The following is a 21,275-nucleotide window of genomic DNA, read 5'->3' on the forward strand; positions in this document are numbered from 1 at the left end:
ATGCAAAAAAGACAGGTAGTCTCTGAAGGAACCCTGAACTACCCCAGCTATTCCACTCAGTCACACCCGTTGGCACACGGTCCACGTCCAAGACTATCACGCTAGCACATGCTGCTGGCTTGGCCTTAAAAATCGAAAAGCCACAGCCAATGGAAAGACTCTGTGTTGGCCCAACATCAAACTAGAGCATTCTTGTCTCAAACTAAACATTTCAGCTTCTCCAGCTGACATCCACGCTGCATCCAAACACGACATTAAGGATTGACCGTAGCCAACTGCGCATACATGGCAGACCACGTTTCTACTATGGCATTCCGAAGGCTGAAATTACCTTGCTGCCCTAAGATACATAAGTAAGTCACAGTCGTTGACTCCTGGCATCCACACGAGTTCTTCATGCTGTGTCACCGTGTCACCATCTGGGGAAGGAAACGGCTGCAGATCAGGAAGCTTAGCCTGGAAAAAACGAAGATCACATAGATGTTACAGCTATTAACAAGGTTAGGAGGATACACAAGTATTCTTAAGAACAAAGTTTGCAAGTTCTCTGGAATATTGCGATCTCACAGATGTGAGATGCTCAGACAACAGAGGGTGAAGCCATCTGATCCAAGTTTCACAAGTTTATGAGGAAACTGGGTCACTAAGCCCCAATCCATTTCTTTTATCCAGCGCATCTTCTTTTACAAGGGAAGCTCTTTTTCTGACAATTCTGCAGGGCTGACACCACGTCTCAGCCCACTTGATGTAGACACACCAAGTGTGAGCACGTTTGCAGAAATACCACAGCTTGGAAGTGAACCATTTCATACTGGATAAGTAGTTCTCCGCTGGGTAGAAGTCAAACGCTGTTGGAGAATTTACCCTCAGAGACAGCTCTACATTAGCCTAAAAGATGCTGTAACAACTCCTGCTTGTGGGCTAAAACATACTCATATAAGATACCAATATGAAAGATGGCAAGAACACGGTTACCATACATGTACCATTTTAAATAAGTGAAAACATTCAACACTAAGTTTATAATTAAATCCTCAGGAAATCAGTAAAACTCTAAAGAGAAACAAAGAAATTTCCTGAAAGCGAGGCAGCTCAGCGAAATGAAGGCTGCCACTAAGTATTACACTGAATCCAGAGACCCAATTAGCATCTTTAGTCATCTGCTGCTATGGGATGAGATAGCCGAGAGCCTCTTCCGAACAGCTTTTAAGCCCTGTAATTACCTCCAATACTTAGAATGCTAAAGACATTTGAGAGGCAACATTTACACATAACCAGTAATTACAAGTCACAGGTTCAGATGTCTTTCATGTTCTGCTCTTTAATCTGTACTTTATTTTACTCCTTCCCTGGGAAAATGGATGTGTTATTGAACTTCTCTTCTGGAAAAGGTTAAGCAGGCATTATACCAGGATGAGATTTCCACGAGCTCCACGCCTTCTAGCAACCAGGTTACCTTCACAAATGACCATTTATCCTCACGTATGCCAGGAACACACTTCCTCAAAGTTACTCCTGAGAGCAACTTCCCCTTCTAACACCTCTGGTTGTTAATTTGTCACCAAAAGTTTTCACAGGAGAACATTTAGTAGAGACCCGCTCTCCTCCCACGTATGTGAATTTTGAGAACAACTGCAATTCTACAAACACTTCTCGTCACTTGTGCCTCTCTTGCTGTTATGAGACAAGCGATAGCTTGAGGCATCTGCGCTCTAAGGATCAAAATCCCCTCAACAGTCCCCTAGCACCTCTAACACCCACAATTTCAGGAAAACGAAGGCAACAGATATTTTACCGGAAACCACTACTGGGATCTCAGGGCTGTTTCTGGATTCTGCTACACATCTTTTTCACAAAGAGGTGGGCGGAGGAAAATTTATCCCTTCCCTGAGCTGAGAAAGCCCAGGGTGTAGAGGGGACTATTTTTATGCTTCCAGACTACAGAATGGAAAGCAGCAACCGTCATCGTTGGTCTGACTTCCTACCATGGCCTACAGTCAACCATTCATATATCTTAAGATTACACCTTCTACTAATTAACAGGATGAGAATACATCCTCTCAGCGATGACGTTAGTCAAACTCAGCAAACAAGGGAAAGAACAATAGGTGTTTAAAATGTTAAGCAAGCAAAAATTAAGAGTACTCTAAATCAGTGGACCTTCTTCCTACTTTTTTTCCCATCCGTAAATACACTTGGTAATCTTACCTTATGGCGCAGGTGACTAATGCCTGCCAAAATATTACATGACAATTTGAGATGAAAGTTGTTTCGAAGGTATCATTTCCAGGACACTTATTATGACTGGTGAAAATTATACTGCAAGTTTCTTGCCAAGAACTTCCTTCCTCTACAGCCTTAAGAATGTTACATAGGTTCCCTAAAAGTTTGCTTTCCCAGAATGTGCCAAATAATAGCAGGATTTTTCTTTCATTCCCAGTAGCCACTCAGATTCCTTCAATCTTCTTCTAGAACAAACCCAACAGCATTTCTGGTACTAAAAATCTCATAAACATACCAACATGTGACAGAGAAAAATCTCGTTAACTTACGTTGAATCTAGAAGCTACTCATTATATTTTAATGCATACAATTTTAAATAAGTGCTCTCTAAACAGATCAAGCGGCATGTCCTTTGGATATGAAAATACACACAAAATCCCTTACCTGATGGCTGGGTCCAACTCTGATTTCACCTTGGGTGCTGTTTAGCCTCCTAATATAAAAAGAAGAAAAACAACAGTAATGAGAAAGAAATCTAATTAATGAAGTTTAGGATCATATTCTGTATTTTTTGTCATTGCATTTCCAATGCAAATGGAAGAGAAGCAAAAGGAATGCATTGCTAAGAAAACAAAGAAGGAGATAGGTAGGGAGGTAGGTAGGGTAGATAGATAGACAGACAGACAGACTCAGTATATTACAGGTCACACTGCAAATTGTAAAAACCAACAGGGAGGTCTGGAATTTCCAGTCAAGGAGATGAAGTCAGAAAGAGGATCAGCGCGATCTGTCCTCACAACAGCAGGAAAGCAGTGGACAGCTGGAAATGAAACCCCCATCTTTCTACTTTGTGATGTCTGGCCTTTAAAAAGTGCACAAGCATCTTTTAATCAAGACCTTTTAGAAGACTCTCCAGCATTCCAGGCTCTGAACTCCGTGCTTTAGCCAGTCAACTCAGAACCCTGCTAGAGGGAGAATCGCCTTCCAATGGCACCTGACAGTTACCAGTCCCTTGCGCTTTTAAGTGCTTACCTCAACACCAAACCTACAATGACATAAGGAGGAATTTCTTCCCAATGAGAGTGATGAGGCCCTGGAACAGGTTGCCCAGAGAAGTTGTGGTTGCCCCATCCCTGAAGATGTTCAAGGCCAGGTTGGATGGGGCCTTGGGCAGCCTGATCTAGTGGGACAAGTCCCTGTCATGACTTCTCTGGGCAACCTGGGCCAGGGCCTCCCCACCCTCATACTGAAGAATTTCTTCCCATGATCTAATCTAAATCTCCAAGTACCCCAGAGCTGATCGCAGGGCTTCAGGTGGGGTCTCATGAAAGCAGAGTAGAGGGGCAGAATTACCTCCCTTGCCCTGCTGGTGACACTTTTTCTGATGCAGCCCAGGATACGGATGGGTTTCTGGGCTGCAAGCACACGCTGCCACCCAGAAAGTCAACCACACACATATGCTCCATTTATGAAGTTCAACTTCACCTCAGGACCGTTCTGAAATGTTATTCACTGGGGCACAAGTGGGCAAACTACAGCAGTAGATCTGCATGAACCTCATCCAAGAGAACACAGCAGGAGAACCTGTCAGACAGGAATACACACAGGTTTTGTAACGCTCCATCTCATGGTGTGATGTCTACGCACCGCTACCTGCCTGGGAAGCAGATACACGCTAAAATACACACCGAAAGGCTCCTGACAAGAACGAGTACGTGTCAAAATGCTTTTCTCCAATGCGTATTTTGGCAAGACATGATCTGACACTGTTCTCTTGTTTTCAGGTCATGCGAAGAAATGCCTAAACTAGAAAATCAATTTTATATTTACAACAAAACTAAAAATTAAATACTTGGATACATTTTTTTTCAGCTACCAAGTGTCAGAATTTTTCCCTGTAAGGAACAAAGGGGAAGCTGACGACAGAAAATGCTGATGCTCTTCCTTTATTCCCAAATTCGATTTAAAGCCACACACATTTCTACTAGTCAGTGCAAGTCAAACCCAAAACATGTCTATATGGTTTCTGCCAGCCACAACACTTCATGCCAGCCCAAGGCCGCACAAGCTGGGTTTGTACGTAAACAGAAGATTAAGCTGTTTTCTGCTTAGGTAGTCAAATCACCAGTCAAAATATCCCCCAGCACCTGATTTCTCCAGTTGTATCATATCAAATATGATAAATAAAGCATTTAGGAATGGGGACTGATTATAGGATGCTGGAGCATCGTGTAATTGCCAGGCAAAAAGCAACGTTTTGGACAGGACTGATGCTCCTCACTCTTGATGTGAAGTTACTTGGGGAAACTCCAAGGAGCTACCTACCCAACTGTGATTCCTCATGGGAAAATTAAACATGGAGAGAAATATTTGTGCGCCTTTTCATCTCTCACATACCATTCCTGATTACATTCACACCCCAAAGGTGTTCCCTCCCCTGCTCCTGAAGGTCAGGACTGTACTGAATTCAGACTCTATCAGACCGTACCGCATCCCACTTGGTTTCAGAAGGACACGAAGCCGATGGCTCTGCAAGAGCACTCAATCTGTTAAATAATTTTTACTGATTCCATGTCCCCAGGAATGGGCTTGCAAATGGAAAGAAAATTCTTGCTATGGAAACTAAAATGCCCTGTAGATTTTTAAGCTAAATTATATTGGCGGAGAGCAATTACAATAATGGAACGGCTCTCTGTGTCTGTTCTCTGGGAAAGAAGAAAGGGGACCCAATGCTGTATATGAAATCTGACACAAAAGAAACTGCTGTAACAAAGCAGTATCCATAGCAACAACAACTTAATATTTCAGTCCTCTTCAGCTGCAGTGGATTAAATATAATGACAAGATGTTCCCTTTGAAAAGTAACCTGTTGCCATGACAACGTTGTATTCTGCAAAGTAAACAGGGGCTGGTCAGAAAGGAGATGCAAGCCAGCGACTGCATATCAAAAAGGCAAGGAGCTTCTGTACAGAGCAGGGCAAAACAAGCCCGCTCTAAGCCGAGGGAGGCTTGTTCCAAACAGTTCTAGAGAAGAGAGAGGATGTTCGGTTCAGTGACACTTTGTCCTTGCAGTTCTAAAGCAACAGGGGAGGCTGGAGGGTCAGGGCCAAAGCAGTGCCACAAGAAAACAGTTCAGAGGGGAGGATGAGACGGGTACAGGAGTCAGCACGGGCTGCAGGGCTTTCATTTATCAGCTCTAGAAAAAAGAAAAGAGGGGAAGGCAGGCCAGCAGCAACAGCTCCTGGGTGACTTCCAGTACAGAAACAAGTTTAACTCCGGTTATCATCTACACCAGATTCACAAGATTTACACCAACAGCTGGTAGCCTTTGTTCATGAAAATAATGCAGCACTGCAATGCCATCAGTGACTAGTTGGCAGCAGAGCAGCCTTAGGAACACCTTGGGTTCAGGATTTGCAACACCAGCTGCTGTGGCAGAACCATCAGAGCCAGACAGGATTCAAAGTTGGAAAACTCTCCAGAGTTTGGAGGCAATGGCAAAGGCATTTGCAGATTTCTCTGTAGCACTTCACTGCACCGGAATGGGTTGCCCAGGGGTGCTGCCCCATCCCTGGAGGGGTTCAAGGCCAGGTCGGATGGGGGTTTGAGCCCCTGATCCAGTGGGAGGTGTCCCTGCCCGTGGTAGGAGGTGTTGGAGCTGGATGGGCTTTGAGGTCCATGGTCTATGATTCCATGGCATGAATCCCAGTCAGTTCTTTACCCAGCACATCTCTACTAGGAGATGGTCCATGGTCTATGATTCCATGGCATGAATCCCAGTCAGTTCTTTACCCAGCACATCTCTACTAGGAAGCCAGGCTTCTGAAAGAAACTACACACACTATGTATGGAAGGCATACAAGGTCAGGGATCGTGTGTACAAGGTGGAATCTTGGAAACTATGATACTGCTTCTTTCATGTTCTCCTTTTTACTACTGAAGTTCAGCAAGAAGCACGCTACACAGTTACTGCACGTATTTTATACTGACTTACAAGTCCGAGACATGGGTGAGGGAGGTGGCACAGCTGCAGGATCACACAGACCCAGCTATGGCCTTCAACAGCTTGTTTCACCCCACACAGATATGGTTTAATTCATCCAGCCGCAGTCACCACGCACTCAATGCTCTCCAACACGTACTGCGCTTCCCTTGGTGTTCTGAAACGCTCGCTGCTAGCCAGCAGCAGCTCAGAAGCCACCAAAATAACTTCATGCAGCCATTAAGCGTAAAAACCAAAACACCACAACCCAAATGTTGTCTGTAGGAGAGCATTCTGTGCTACTGGTTTAACCACACTTGGCATGATCATTCCTGATTCTGTGCATTGCGGTGATCTGAGATGCTTCAACAGAACAAGACTTTTCAACCAGCCAGAACTCTCAGCTTGGATGACCTGTAAAAGAGCCTCTCATTCTCTTCAGAGCTCTCCAAAAAGGGCTTTCAGATCCAACCTGCTGGAACCCCCTGCAACACACACACCCCTCGCTAAAGCAAACTACACCATGCAAAAAGAAGGTTTTAGGCAATTAAACCAGCAGCACGATCATTCCAAAGCAGGTTTCCCACCCTGGAACACAGCCTGAGGAGGGGATGGGGCTCCAGACAGGTACCAAAATAGCGATTACCATGCAATCAGCAATCAGGGTGAGGACATTGTTCACCAAGGAAATGAGTGAAAACAGTTGGAAGATGTCATTTTGATAAGACGAAAGATTAAAAGAAGAAAGATGCAACTTAAAGCTAGGATATGCAGGGGTTTGGGGAGGTGGATTTTTGTTTTTAATAAGCAACAACAAGCTAGAGCAACAAACAATTATTCTTACGAGATTTGGGTTTCTTTATGAAGCCTAGAAAGGAAATCAATGGCTTAATAAAACCAAAACCAACTATATATAAATAATAGTGAGAATAGATTCTAAACTGCAGTCATCCAGTTTAACACTTATGTAGCCAAACACTATTATTGGCAAGGTAATAAGATGCATAAATCAACAGTGTGGTACAATAGGGCAACTCCTCAGTATCTCTGATTTCTGTCAAATGAATATAAACCTGAAGTAGCTAGGAAGGAGAAAGACTCAAGAAAAGGATTCTTAAAAAAATCCTTTTATGCAAATGGTCCAACACCCAAGATGAAAAAAGTGCTCCTCGGCAGCAGTTCTAAAAACATCTGGCAAGGATCATTTTGTTCCATTTCTAGAGGGACAAAACAGGAGAGAGCTGAATTCCTCTGCTCCAACTGCAGCTGGTTAAAAAGCAGTTTATCAGGGCCTGAAAGGGACTGGCATCACATTCGAGAGATCCGTTTGGTAGGACATTCTGTTTCTTATTATCTGTGCATCCATAAAACAAAATCCTCACTCCTCACTCACCCGATACTACGCAGGCTCTGTCTGCAAAGATCTAGCTATAAAAGAATTGCTTTACACACATTTGCTCTTTTGCGGCACGAAAGAAATCATAAGATTTCACCACAGTGATGAAGAATAGCCTGGCCTGCCCACAAACACAACAAAGCCTCTGCCACACAACAAAGCTCCGAGGAGACCTTTTAGCAACCTTCCAGAATCTGAAGTGGCTACAAGAAAGCTGGGGAGGAACCATCCACAAAGGCTTGTAGTGATCGGATGAGGGGCAACGGGTGTAAACTGGAGAGGGGCAGATTTAGATTAGACGGAAGGAGGAATTTCTTCATGATGAGAGTGGTGACACCATGGAACAGGTTGCCCAGGGACGTTGTGGCTGCCCCATCCCTGGAGGTGTTCAAGGCCAGGTTGGATGGGGCTTGAAGCCCCTGATCCAGTGGGAGGTGGCCCTGCCCATGGCAGGGGGTGGAACTGGATGATCTTTAAGGTCCCTTCCAACCCTAACTACCCAGTGATTAGCTTTTTCCAACAATTATTTTCTACATGAAAAATTTCACTTCAAGTTCCCCCATTTCATATGTCCAGGGCGCACTTGTGCCTTAAAACTTTTTTAAGTAAGACTTCAAAATCCCTTCTTAAATTATCTTAAAGCTCAGAAAACACTCTTGCTCGAGGCCAGCCTCTAGGAAGTCTAAGTTTTGTTTAAAATCTGCTGTAACAGTGTGTTATAATAAAAAAAGCACAGGCAATTTTGTGTTCCGAGTGAAAAAAAAATCAAGCCTGTGTTTCAGGGCAAATGAACGTATACGGGAATGGTTTTAGTGATTGCTCCAGCTAAAGCAGGAATGAATAAACATGTGCCAACACTTTCATCTTCAGTGCAAGCTTGAACCTGCTGACTGATTGCAATCAAAACTTTAGGGAAGGGGAGGACTCAGTGTTCTGCACCCATGCTCCGTTTGGGGAAGGAAGCACTTGCAGAAGTTTTTGAGTCAGACAGGAAAAGCTTTAAGACAATGTTGTTTTTCATCAGGTTTATGTATATACATGGATATATTATTTATATACGCTCTCCCCTACTCAAAAGGTACTCAAAAGGTACGATTACCATGAATGGGTAATATTTTGCTTGTACATTTTATTCTCTCTAATATTGGTTTTCCAATATTTTTTCACCTTCAAGTAGGAACACACCCTTATTTTCATCAGAAGTTAAAAGAAATGAATTAGTGGAAACCTTTGCAGGATAGGAAGTTTTTCATCTGGTCTATATGTGATTTTAATAGAACCAGAACGTTACTTATTTACAAGCAACACTTACACGGATAAGTAAATACGTAAATGAATTCAACATGGAATTACATCATTTTAAGTTTTTATCCCGTATCTTTTTTTAAATGGCCAGGCAGGACCTTTGCACTCCCTAAAGCAAATATTCACTACTAAACCAGACTATCTACTCCAACACCATTGCTTCAACCCAATCCCAGTTTACATGCAGGGCAGCACCCTAGCAGTTAATTTTTCCCATCAAGCTGTGTTAAGGTTAGCTGCAGTGGTTGATACTCCGTCTCTCAGCTTCTAGACAACACAGATCTCCAGCTTCCCTCAAGAGCAGATAGATGGAGAAGCAACAACACATGTTAAAGGAAGCATGAAGAAAGTGGAGCATAAAACAAGCTTGAAGACACCCCCAGTTCCACCATACACCTGGAAAAAAACATATTCCAGCCTAAAGAACTGGAAGGAAGAAGGAAGAGATAATCTTACTGCTTTAAGTCTTAAAGCTAAAACAAAGTCAGGACAACAGAAAATAAGACTTTGAAGTACACGGCCACTGGTTCTTCATCCAAAGGACAAAATAAAAGCACTTCCCATCATGTATTGTAACTTCAGGCAGTCTGATCCAGGGGGAGGTATCCCTGCCCATGGCAAGGGGGTTGGAAATGGATGGGCTTTAAGGTCCCTTCCAACTCAAACAATTCCATGATTCTATGATTGCTGCAGCCCCTTTCAGTACTGTAATTCAGAATAAGAATGTTTCTAAGTCAGCCCATTCAGCTCTCAGGTGATTCAGCCAGACTGAAGTTCAAGAGAGAAAGAAGGCAGCCCAGTAACTCCCACTGCACAGGACCATGGGTGCAAGGCTAAAAGTCAGCCTTCCGCTAAGAAGCTCCAGAGACGTCACCATGACCAGCACAAACCATCCCATCACCTTCAAACTCAACGTACTCCAGTAACTCACAAACAAGTTACCCTGATAGAAGCAGGTCCCCTCAGCAACAGTCCCCACGGTGCCAAGATCAGTTCTGTGAGCCATGGGGCCAGGCAGAGGGGCCACAGCACAGCAGCACCCAGCTTTGCACAGGTTCAGACACTGCTGTGAATGAGAAAACCCTGCAGAATCGAGTTTGCCCCCAATTCCACACAATCAAGTCCTTTCAAACCCACTTGTATCTAGCAGTGACAGTGACAGCTCTCCCACAAGGACCTCAAAGCCAGTTGCAACCATACCATCATTACACAAAACTGTAGAGCCAAGTCCTCTATTTTATTCAGATCAGTCTAAAAAATAAAGTAGGCTGATAAAACCAACGTGGGTATTGCTTACCCAGCTGCCATGTGGGAAGCTTCTCAACGCATACAACAATATTGCTGCATTTTAGATGCAGAAGTGGTACTTGCATGGGACTGACAAGCAAGCAGAGCTATCAGAATGTTTTGGGTTGGAAGAGACCTCAAAGCCCATCCAATTCCAACCTCCTGCCATGGGCAGGGACACCTCCCACTGGATCAGGTTGCTCAAAGCCCCATCCAGCCTGGCCTTGAACACCTCCAGGGATGGAGCAGCCACGGCTTCTCTCGGCAACCTGGACCAGTGCCTCCCAACCCTCAGAGGAAAACATTTCTTAATTGCTTTTTATTTCTTAACTATGCTGCCTACTTTTCCCCCCCACCTTAGCACTGAGGAAGCATCAGCAGGACGACAGCCCCTTAGTTTTAATGTGAACACCCCTCCTCAGAGCAGCCACTGGCTGCTGACACCCAGCCCTCCCTGGAACATCATCAGAACAGCCTTCAGCAGGCCCAAACAGTTCGTAATCGGCGCTCGGGCAGCCCTGCATCCTGCAGCGGCGCCTCTGCAGCTCCCTACGGACCCAGCAGCAGGCTGGCACGCAGACAGCACAACTGACAGCACAACTGCACCACGAGGGGAATAAAATCTAAGCCCACACAGCTCCAGCGTTTTGCTCCATGCACCCCGTAGGCAGCAGAGTCCCTGCTCAGTGCCCTCATGCACCATCCGAGCAGCCGCAGAGCGACGCTGCTGGGATTCGATGGTTCTGTGGAACATGCAACAGTAATGAAATGATTTCATAAACATTTCAGAAGTCACAAATAACAGCAAAAATCATCATGGTTTAGGGGAGGCCAGAGCGATGCAGCCTACCTGCAGGGGCTGAATGGATCATCCATGACTATGACAGGCTCTTGTGGGTTTAGATGTATTCCTGAACCCTCTACTTGACAGCTAAAACTCTGCCTTTTCCACTCTACCAACTCAAAATGGAGGCACATGCAGTCTGAGAGACCTCGGAGAGCTTTCACTGAGCTTGTGCTATGACCTAAGCCTGCACGCAGAACGCAGAAACTTCGCCCTCAGACTGACAGGACTGAGCATGTGCTGTGACCCTCCCTCATCCACACGCTGTCTCACCACGCAATCAATCTCAACCCCGCTGTTTCCGTAAATACAGCGCTCGGCACAGCCTCTGCCGCTCTCGCACGCGTGCGGGAAAAGGGCCTCGGCTGGGGGATCCGGGATGGCCAACGCGCGGGAGCAGAGTCGCTCGGCACTGGAGGGGCTGCTTGCCACAATTTCTCATCTCTTCTCCTAGGGACATATACAGTGGTTTAAAAAAAAGAGGCTTCTAAAAGGTTTTTTTTTTTCCCTAGTCTGTGATTAGCTTCTAACAAAATTAGAGGTTTCCACACATGCAAATGGCAGGAGGTTCCCATGTCCCTCAGGGGTCCATACAGGGACCAGGGCGGTTTAATATCTGCATCAACGATATAGACAGCGAGATCGAGTGCACCCTCAGCAAGTTTGCAGATGACACCAAGGTCAGTGGTGCAGCTGCCACACTGGAAAGACAGGATGTGATCCAGAGGGACTTGGATGGGTTAGAGAAGTGGGGCTGTGAGAACCTCAGGAGGTTCAACAAGGCCAAGTGCAAGGTCCTACACCTGGGCCGGGGCAATCCCCAGCTTCAATAGAGGATGGGGGATTATGTGATTGAGAGCAGCCCTGAGGAGAAGGACTTGGGGTGCTGGGGGAGGAGAAGCTTGACGTGAGGTGGCAACGTGTGCTCGCAGCCCAGAAACCAACCGCGTCCTGGGCTGCATCCAAAGCAGCGTGGGCAGCAGGGTGAGGGAGGGGATTCTGCCCCTCTGTTCCTCTCTTGTGAGACCTCATCTGGAGTGTTGTGCCCAGTTCTGGAATCCTCTGCATAAGAAGGACATGGAGCTGTTGGAGCGGGTCCAGAGGAGGCTACAAGGATGATCCGAGGGCTGGAGAACCTCTCATACGAGGACAGGCTGAGAGAGTTGGGGTTGTTCAGCCTGGAGAAGAAAAGGCTCCAAGGAGACCTTACAGCGACCTTCCAGTACCTGAAAGGGGCTACAAGAAAGCTGAGGAGAGACTATTCACAAAGGCTTGTGGTGATAGGACTGGCGCAATGGGGATAAACTGGAGAGGGGAGGATTTAGGCTAGACATAAGGAAGAATTTCTTCACCATGAGAGTGAACATGAGAGTGGCCCTGGCCCAGGTTGCCCAGGGAAGCTGTCGCTGCCCCATCCCTGGAGGCGTTCAAGGACAGGCTGGATGGGCCTTGGACAGCCTGATCCAGCAGGAGGTGAACAACCCAAGGAAGTTAGATATCCTTTTATCTAAATACAGTTTGGGGGCTGTGTGCGTCCATTTTGGTTAAAAGAAATCAAGTGCAAGGCAATTCAGCACATGACAATACCTAGTGACACAAGTGAGGGTGCTCAGCATCTTCCATAGTTCTTTCCTGGGAATAATAGACAAGCGTGATACTAAATTACAGCAAATCTGTTTTGTAAGACATCCAGAAGCCATCTGTTCCATATCACATGGGTATACCACATAAACAGCCCTCCACATCAGGAGGATTCTGGTATTTAAGTGCTAAATCTATCTTTTTTTTAAAAAAAACGGACTCTCAATACACTGTAAGAATGGTCTGTAACACACACCACAAACTCAGTGTTCTACTAAGTGCCAGCATAAAAAGTTCTCATTTTAAGGCTCTGATTTGAGACATAAGGACGGATACATTTCAAAACTGCTATGATAATTTCACCTTTTATCACTGCCCTAAGGATTACAATCCCCACAGGATCAAAATCATAGATTCACAGAGCGGTTTGGGTCAGAAGGGACCTTTAAGATCATCCAGTTCCATCCCCTGCCATAGGTAGAGACACTTTCCACTAGAGGGTGGACTGCCAAAAAGAACAAAACAAAAGATGAAAAGAGCAAAGCAGAGCTCTGCACTCCTCTTTAGCCTCTATTATCTATTGTAGATTGCAGTTTCTCAAGGGCAATATTAAGTAGAAGGTTTGAAAGTGCTACATACACACACAGAGCTCCATGCCAGCTTCTTGACTTTGTAACCATCTCCACTATTCTTATCTGCTGCTAGAACTGAAACTTGTACTCCTTCCACTGTCCTTTCCATTGAAAGGAGAAAAGAAGAATAAAAGAGGATCTTGATCCAGACTTTCAACAGAAAATAGGAAGCCACGAAGGACGAGAAAATTAAAGAGTATGTCCCATTCAATATGACTCTTGGGAACATGCAGAGACACCAACACTCATTTAGCTCAGAGCACTGCCCAACAAGAACACTTCAGAACAAAAATATTAAAAATAAAGGGAAAGCAAATGTTGTGGAATAAAAACACAGACCAGATCCGGCTCTTTCCAAAACACCTACTCAAAACATCACCCATGCCTTGGATGTTTGGAATTATTAAGTTCTACAATGCAAAACAACGTTGTGGGAGAGTAATTTAGACTCATGGCCATGAAAACTGTTTGTAAAAACTGATTATTTACAATTCCAAGTGAAAATTCAGTGGAACTTAAATCTATGTCAGTGTCAGACAAAATCTTATCCTGTATTTACTTACTCCTGAGATCAAAGAACTGACTGCCCAGTACATACCAGTATACTATAAAACCAGGCAAACGCCAACAGGGTAGGCATGCCCGCACCCTTGAGTGAGAGCCCAAAGCTGTTTCTTTAAGTCCACACATATGTTGGGGTATAAAAGGAAGGACTGGGAGAAGTTCTTGCCAGAACCAGCTACATCTGGCCTGGTACTACAGGCAAGGCAAGAACTGGAGTTGTAGTGAATGACAGCGAGATGTGAGGTGGTGAGAAACAGCTGTCTGAGCTCAGGCAGGTGTCCAACAGCATCCCCAAGCCTTTAACATGAAAACATCAAAAATTATTACATTTCCAACACACAGAGCTATGTTTGAGAGTCCTGGAAAGATACACGAGCGTCTTAGGCTGGATGCAAAATAAAATTACTCAAACAGAAACGTCTTGTCACAAATTAAATCCATTTTCCATCCTTTCTATGCGAATCAAAACATGACACTAGAAAAGATGATCAAGTTCAAAATGAAGTTTTGGGTTTCTGGACAAACCCCCAACAGGTCATCCTGGAATGTGTGTTAAAACACTTTTACTTCCAAAAGCTAAATAAATCTAGAATTAGGTATTCAGAGAAGCAGCAGCAGCAAACACACAGGTCAAAAACAATCAACAACTTCGACTCCACTCCTCTTCCTAAACCTGTCCCCATTCCAAGACAAAATAGAGCTAGAATTAAAAAAAAACAACACAGAAACAAACAATGTGGCTGCAGCCAAATGAAAAAAAGAACTCTAGGACTGGAGAGCTGGCTATTCCCAGTAATTAGCTGATCACTAAGAGCCGCACTTTGTCATTTCATTGATCTTTGCAGGCTCAGACACTTCCTAATACCTGGAAGAATTAGCACTTACTGTTACTCAGAAAGTGGCTTTAAAACTGCACTGACAACTGACATAAATAGCATTTCAGGAGAGAAATCATCCATTAAACACAGAACTTGAACACTAATAGAAATAATTCATTTGGCATTCACACCCTCAAAACTCAAATGCATTTATAGAGTGACAAAGTTAAATATACAGGTCAAGCCTGATGAGAAACCTTTGATATTCAGCATGACAAACTTCACAAATGCCTCACCTTGTCAGACCGCACAAAAAACCCACACAAATGACATTATGAAACCTTTTAACACATTGTTTTTTTAAAATATTATAGGATTTCAAGCCCTTTTGCCAGAGCTCAGCATCACACCAGCCAGATGGCCTCTAGCGACTTACACTGACATTGCCTGCTATGAACATAACCTGAAACGATTCTGGGAGTCTACCCAGCCCAGCACCTGGCCTTGGACACACGGACAGCTCAGGACACTTCAAAGCAAGGTACAGGAAGCCTCATAAACAAGGAATTACAGAATAATATGCCCCCACAGAGCGATTCTTCCTAACTGCAAGCAGTCAGTGGCTGGCTGTGCCCTGGAGCATAAAGATTCAGATCTGCCTTAAAACCAGTAAACAGACAATGTAACAATTACAATATTTATTCTTTATATGCATATCTAATGCTGTTCTCCACAAGTCCAGAAATCCAGACCCACAAATTAATTATGTTTCCTGCACTGAAAGAAGCAACACAACTTCCCGTCAGCACAGACCTTGCTGAGCCCTTTTACACATCATTAATCTTATACCCAAGTGCTCAGAGAAATACACTCCTAGACAGGAAACTCTTTAAGGCTGGTGTTTGTAAGACATTATTGTGTTCACAAAACTACATGAATGCAAAAATAAGAAACATAATGAAGGCACAGTGTAGGAACAGCTTTGCTTTCCCAACACAGATGATGAAGACCGGTTGGACAACTCCCAGGCAGGCTGAAAGGACTGTGAAATGAAAAAACACACTGAACATACCTTCCTCAAACACGCATTAATTCCCCAAAAAGCTCTTCCTGTACCTCTAATTTGCTCCAGGCCAGCAAAGCATAAAATAGAAATTGTTTCTATGGGACCCATATGAGTGTTTGCACATGAATCACAAATTCCCACACTTAAAAACTTCCTATTTCCTTACTTCAAAGTGTGGGAATTTCAACACTGCTAAAAATTCCAGCTAACAGTTGCAACCTTCAAAGGAATTTAACAACTCTTAAAAACTCATTCTGCAGCAGTATGTTATTTACCCAGAGAGGCAACCAGGTATCACGACTCATAATCTTGTTATCTACTGCTCAGTCTGCTCCTCTCCACAGACTCAGCAGGAAGAGCTGGCTGCTTCTTCCTTGCATTCTCTTCCACCCCATCTTCCTATTAGCATCACACTCAATTTTAACTTTTCTTCCCTTGAGTAGTTTTCCTGCTCCTACAGGCTCAGATCAGAGGCGAAACACTTGCCTTTAAAAGATGCTTCACTTACCTTGTCTCTGGATTATAGCCCAATATGTAGAAAAATGAATCCACTCGGGCTTTAAACTCTCTAGCAGCAAAGATGTCAGAGAAATGGGAGATGTTACACTTCCCTCTGCAAGAAAGAAGGAAAACGGTATTAGAATTCTATCTTCAATAACAGTTATTTTAATTAAGTGCCGCTGCAATCTGTATAAGCCACAGACATCCTTGTGTTCTCATACATGTCTAGAACTTCATAAACATAAGCTGTTGTAACAAATAACCATGCAGATTCTTCTCACTGCAGAAAAGGGAAAAAATTCAGTTACTGTGTCTCAGATGGTGTTCTACTGAGATTCATTAATTCCCATTTGGCCAGCACACAGTCCTGAGGAGCCCAAATTTAATCAGACAAACAAACAATATCTACCCTAGAAATACAATCCTCCAAATGTCGCGTCTTTGAAGATTTTACAGACCTATTACACTTACATCTTTAAGGAAGCTTCCAAAATTCTACTAAATTATTTGGGAAGTCAGCTTTTTACTTAGAAAGCTAAACACAACATCAGTTTAATAACATTTCTAACTAAAAAGGAAAGCTATGCTGGTTTTAGCAATCCTAACAATGCCAATTCCAAACACCCTAGTTTCTTCCTCAAAGAAGAAAATGAAACACAGACCTTTAAAAGAAGAGGGGAAAGGAGAAAAGAGGATTTATTAGCTTTCTCAACAACAGATTGTTAATAATTTTTAACATAGCTTGTTGATGAAGTCATTATTCTTAAGGACAAGCATGAAGCGTGGCCATAAGAAGCTGCACCTCATTGCCTAAGGGTTTGTAGAGATGCACTGCAGTTCAGTGTCCAGTAAAAAGACAGATGAGAAGTGGGTAGAGACCAATGGGCCAGACAGCCAAAGAGCGAGTATTTTTTTGCTTCTAAACTTAATTCCATGCAATACACAAAGCACAGGGTTTGGCTCTTTTTCAGGATGTCAGGCTTTCTGGTATTATCAGGGATAGCGCATCTTTTCACTTGTATTTACTGAGCAGTGTTTGCTATTATAAACCAAGCTGCTATGGGGCTCATTTAAAACTGTAAAAAGGTTTGCCGGTCTTAGTTAAAACGGAATGAAAAGTGCTATTGCCACCAGTACGCCAAGATGAATAATTATCTTGCCTGTAACAATAGTCGATCTGTTTGCCTACTCTTCTCAGCAGAGCTTAAACAGCACCACACACTTGAAAAACTACACAAGAAAGGTGAATTCCAAGCCTTCCAATTTCTTCCTTGCTAAAGCACTTCAGAGAGACTTACCAACCACAACCACTAAGGGCTTGGTCTTGTAACACAAGCTCTCCAATGCACAAACACCAACTCCTGCCGGTGAGGAAAGCATCCCAGAAGGATGAAGGATGACTTAAAGTCACCGAATGTTCCAAGACAAAATCAATCCGGCTATCCTGCGAGCTGAGACTGCAAAACTGTCCTAATTGCCTAATTCTCAGCCGATTGCCATCTCGGTCAAGGACAAAGCCACCCTGGATTGTGCACAGGTCATGCCAGGTTGCAACAGAACGTTAACAAGGTCCGGAATTGAGACATCACATGCAGAAACACTGAAGGGCAAACTCAGTCACTAATATTTATTTCATCCCCAGCGGCTGAAGCTGTTAGAGCTTCCTACTTGAGTCATTTAGAAAGAAAATGAGAAGGGGGGTTGTTTCAATATTTCACATTAAGTTCCCATTTTAAAATTATTGGACGGAAAAAAAATTTGTTTCCTTTCAATAATTCCTGACAGTTAATAAGCATTTTTCAGACAAGCTTGTATTACCTATATTCATGAGAGCTGTACATCTTGTTCAGTCCATTCCAGACAAGTAGCACTACATATTACCGAAAAGATTTACCATATAGGTAAAAAGGACATAACTTTTATTACACACTTCCACAGGGATCTACAAGTATCCTCTAGTTAAATGTTTCCACCGGTTGGAGCAGAAGATTGATAGTTACAATCACTGGTTTTATTTCCCAGTTTGTCATCAATTCATTGTGTGACCAGAGCTATTTGCTTGCAGAGAAATAGTCTCCTATTATAATAAATTAGAATTTCATGTTAACCCTCCTTTCATGCATCACAATACATTCTGCCTGGTCTGTGTTCTCAGACTGCAAGAACACCATGTGCAATTACCCTTATGTTCCACTGGTACACTGAAAATTACTGGCGTGTATTAATCACAACTTGCTAGAGAAGAATCAGCAAAAATTCTCCCAATCATCAGCATCTTGAGATACCATCTACAAGTCCATAAGGATTATCGAAAGCATGAACAATCCAGAACACAACAAAACAGCAGTAAAACCACAGGCCAACAGAGACACAAGGGAGAGATCTGAAAGGCGTCCCTGGTCGGTTGGGTGTTTCAGCACCCTCTATTCTCTTAAGAAGTGGAAAGAAGTTATATCTCATTTGATAGGAGAAAAAAAAAAAATCCATTTTTATCTTTCTTTCCATTTTTAGCTTTTCTTTAAAGAAGAAAACATAAAGGCTGTAGAAGAGAAGTTAAAGCATTCCCAGGGAAAATTCCATACACATAGTTCAGTTGCTCTCTGTTTAAGCAGACAGATTTCCAAGACTGGTTCCATTCAGACAGCCAACCTTCTGCTGGCTCGTTTCTAAGAACGTCCATTTAAAATGGGAAGGCGAACTTCTGTAACTCAGAAAAGGCATGGTGGAATTCCACGAGATTACGACATCCAAGTTTATTAATAAGTCTACTATTTCAATCAACAACTTCTTCCCCCAGAACAGCAGTTGCGGGTAATTTGTTCTAAAGTAAGCAGCTTCCGTAAAGGGACTGAACAAAATGTGTCCCCAGATGGTTCTGGTGAGGCATCATTGGAGCATTATCATCAGGGATATCAGTTCACTTGCATTTGACAACAGCTGTGCATGTCTGGCATGCTGAAAATCTGCTAAAAATGATGTCTCGCTATTTCTACTTGAACACACTTCGAAGTAATGGAGTAGAGAAAGCTCCAAGGAGAAGAGAAGGCTCCGAGGAGACCTTAGAGCCACCATCCAATACCTGAAGGGGCTACAAGAAAGCTGGGGAGGGACTGTTTACAAAAGCTTGTAGTGATCGGACGAGGGGCAATGGATATAAACTGGAGGGGGGCAGATTTAGACTAGACAGAAGGAGGAATTTCTTCACTTTGAGGGTGGTGAGGTCCTAGGACAGGTTGCCCAGAGCAGTCGTGGCTGCCCCATCCCTGGAGGTGTTCAAGGCCAGGTTGGATGGGCAGCCTGACCCAGTGGGAGGTGTCCCTGCCCATGGCAGGGGGTTGGAACTGGATGATCATTAAGGTCCTTCCAACCCAAACTATTCTATGATTCTATCCCCTCTATCTCAGCAAAGATTACACACTTGAGTTAAAACTTGCGTGGGTAAAGAGAGCCACAGCCTGCAGGAAGGGCAGATGGCGCAGAGCACAGCACCGGGGTCCGTTACCTCCTGTCTGCGTGGCTCAGGGCTCAGTTTTTAATGGAGTTCTTAGCCAAGTTGCAACAAGTGCCTCAGAGCAAAAGCCTTCAATGCAATTTAATCAGAGCAACACGCCAACCGTCACTTTACTGGGAGACACTATTGACAACAGTGAAATCAAACTCGAGGAGGGAAGGGGGGTATTTCTGTCTGAGCAGAAATTGGAACTAGCAATAACCTCAATTGGCAATAATGGGAAACAGTATTAACTGAGCAACATTGATTAACTGAGATTATAACAAGATTGTAGAATTATAGCTTCTTTTTGAATGTGAACAGATAACAGCAGTTAATTACTGCAGGAGATGAGGAGAAAGCCGAGCAGTGCGCTAACAAACCCACACAAATCCAGAAAAAGCAGCTCTCTCAAAGAGGTTTTTCCTCGTCCACGGCATCACATCCCCCGTAACTTACCTGAGTGCAGCAGCGTGGTACGTGTCAACGTAATCTGAAATGAAGAGCTCTCGGTTCTTGATAACCGGGTCTGTAATAACCAGCTCTCGTCCAGAGTCTGCCAGAAAGCAAAAACACAAACAGAAACCACCAACACATTAGCTGGAGTCAGAAAGCATCTACCATCACCATTTGCAGGTAGTTTTTAGAGGTCAAAGTTTAAAGATTTTTGTTAGATCCACACTCCTCAGTACGGGGGATGACAAACGTTCAGATGGTTTATATGGCCTGCAAGGTACGGAAATAATGCGAAACCCATTTTTACACACAAACTCTCTTGCCTTCTCTAAAGACCTGGTGAAGGAGAACAAATTTTAGGGCTTGGATGACACATTTTACCCACTGAAGTGGTCACTCTCAGGTAAAAGGAATGAGGCAAACTAATTTATTACTGACTTTTAGGTTTCAGGTTAAGGTTTTGGTTGTTTTGTGCATTTAATCTCACATCTTAAACAAAACCTTGACAGGACTAAGTGCTCTGGCTTGGAGATAAATATTGATGCTCACGTCCAAGTGCAAAAAATACTCAGAGTTAACAGACAACTGGAAGACAACTCTTTCCATGACTTCTTCGTACCTCTGAAGAACACACACTAGTTAGAACAAATGAGGCTGATATGAAACACCATGACCAGTCTTCTAATGTATTGTCTTCATCAACAATCCTTGTTTCATATCCCAAGGCAAAAGCGTTCTTGCTTTCTGGACTGTTAAAACTTGAAATTAAGAGTACAAGTAAAGAAGGCCTTTCTCTCCAGAGTCTAACTTACCATTCTCATTGTGTCTGTCCTGAACCAAATGCTGATAGACTGAATCTGGGACTTCAGACTGGCGATAGTACCATTTGACATTCATAAGGAGGTGGTCCCGTTTACTCTGAAAAAGAAGGTCTAAAGGCATTACTAAAAAGGAAATCAGACCACATCTGACACAATCTTATTAAGCACTAAATATGTTTTCACACCAAAGAAAACTTGGTGAGATGCAAAAGGGAGGAGAACATTTTTCTACAGCAATAAAACAAGGGCAGGGTGCTAATGATTGACTGTCAAACTAGGCAAAGACATCGAGAACCTGCTGCACCATCA

At 43.6% G+C, this 21,275-nt stretch overlaps 1 protein-coding gene across 4 annotated transcripts in view; it reads right to left on the minus strand.

Annotated features, from left to right (window-relative positions):
- Nucleotides 1-21,275, minus strand: part of RERE (arginine-glutamic acid dipeptide repeats) — a 148,627-nt gene that overhangs the window by 84,537 nt on the left and 42,815 nt on the right. For 3 of the 4 annotated variants that reach the window (XM_069874671.1, XM_069874670.1, XM_069874669.1), the window contains exons 3-7: nucleotides 20,958-21,063; nucleotides 20,149-20,245; nucleotides 16,207-16,311; nucleotides 2,668-2,716; nucleotides 332-456 (exon numbers count right to left, since the gene is read on the minus strand). In XM_069874671.1, the coding sequence (XP_069730772.1) occupies nucleotides 332-456; nucleotides 2,668-2,716; nucleotides 16,207-16,311; nucleotides 20,149-20,245; nucleotides 20,958-21,063 (482 nt within the window). Of the gene's footprint in view, nucleotides 1-331; nucleotides 457-2,667; nucleotides 2,717-11,043; nucleotides 11,229-16,206; nucleotides 16,312-20,148; nucleotides 20,246-20,957; nucleotides 21,064-21,275 lie in introns of those variants that run through there. The other variant, XM_069874672.1, reaches the window with a different exon arrangement.

This window comes from Phaenicophaeus curvirostris, chromosome 22, assembly GCF_032191515.1.
Source record: "Phaenicophaeus curvirostris isolate KB17595 chromosome 22, BPBGC_Pcur_1.0, whole genome shotgun sequence".
NCBI classification, from domain to species: domain Eukaryota; kingdom Metazoa; phylum Chordata; class Aves; order Cuculiformes; family Cuculidae; genus Phaenicophaeus; species Phaenicophaeus curvirostris.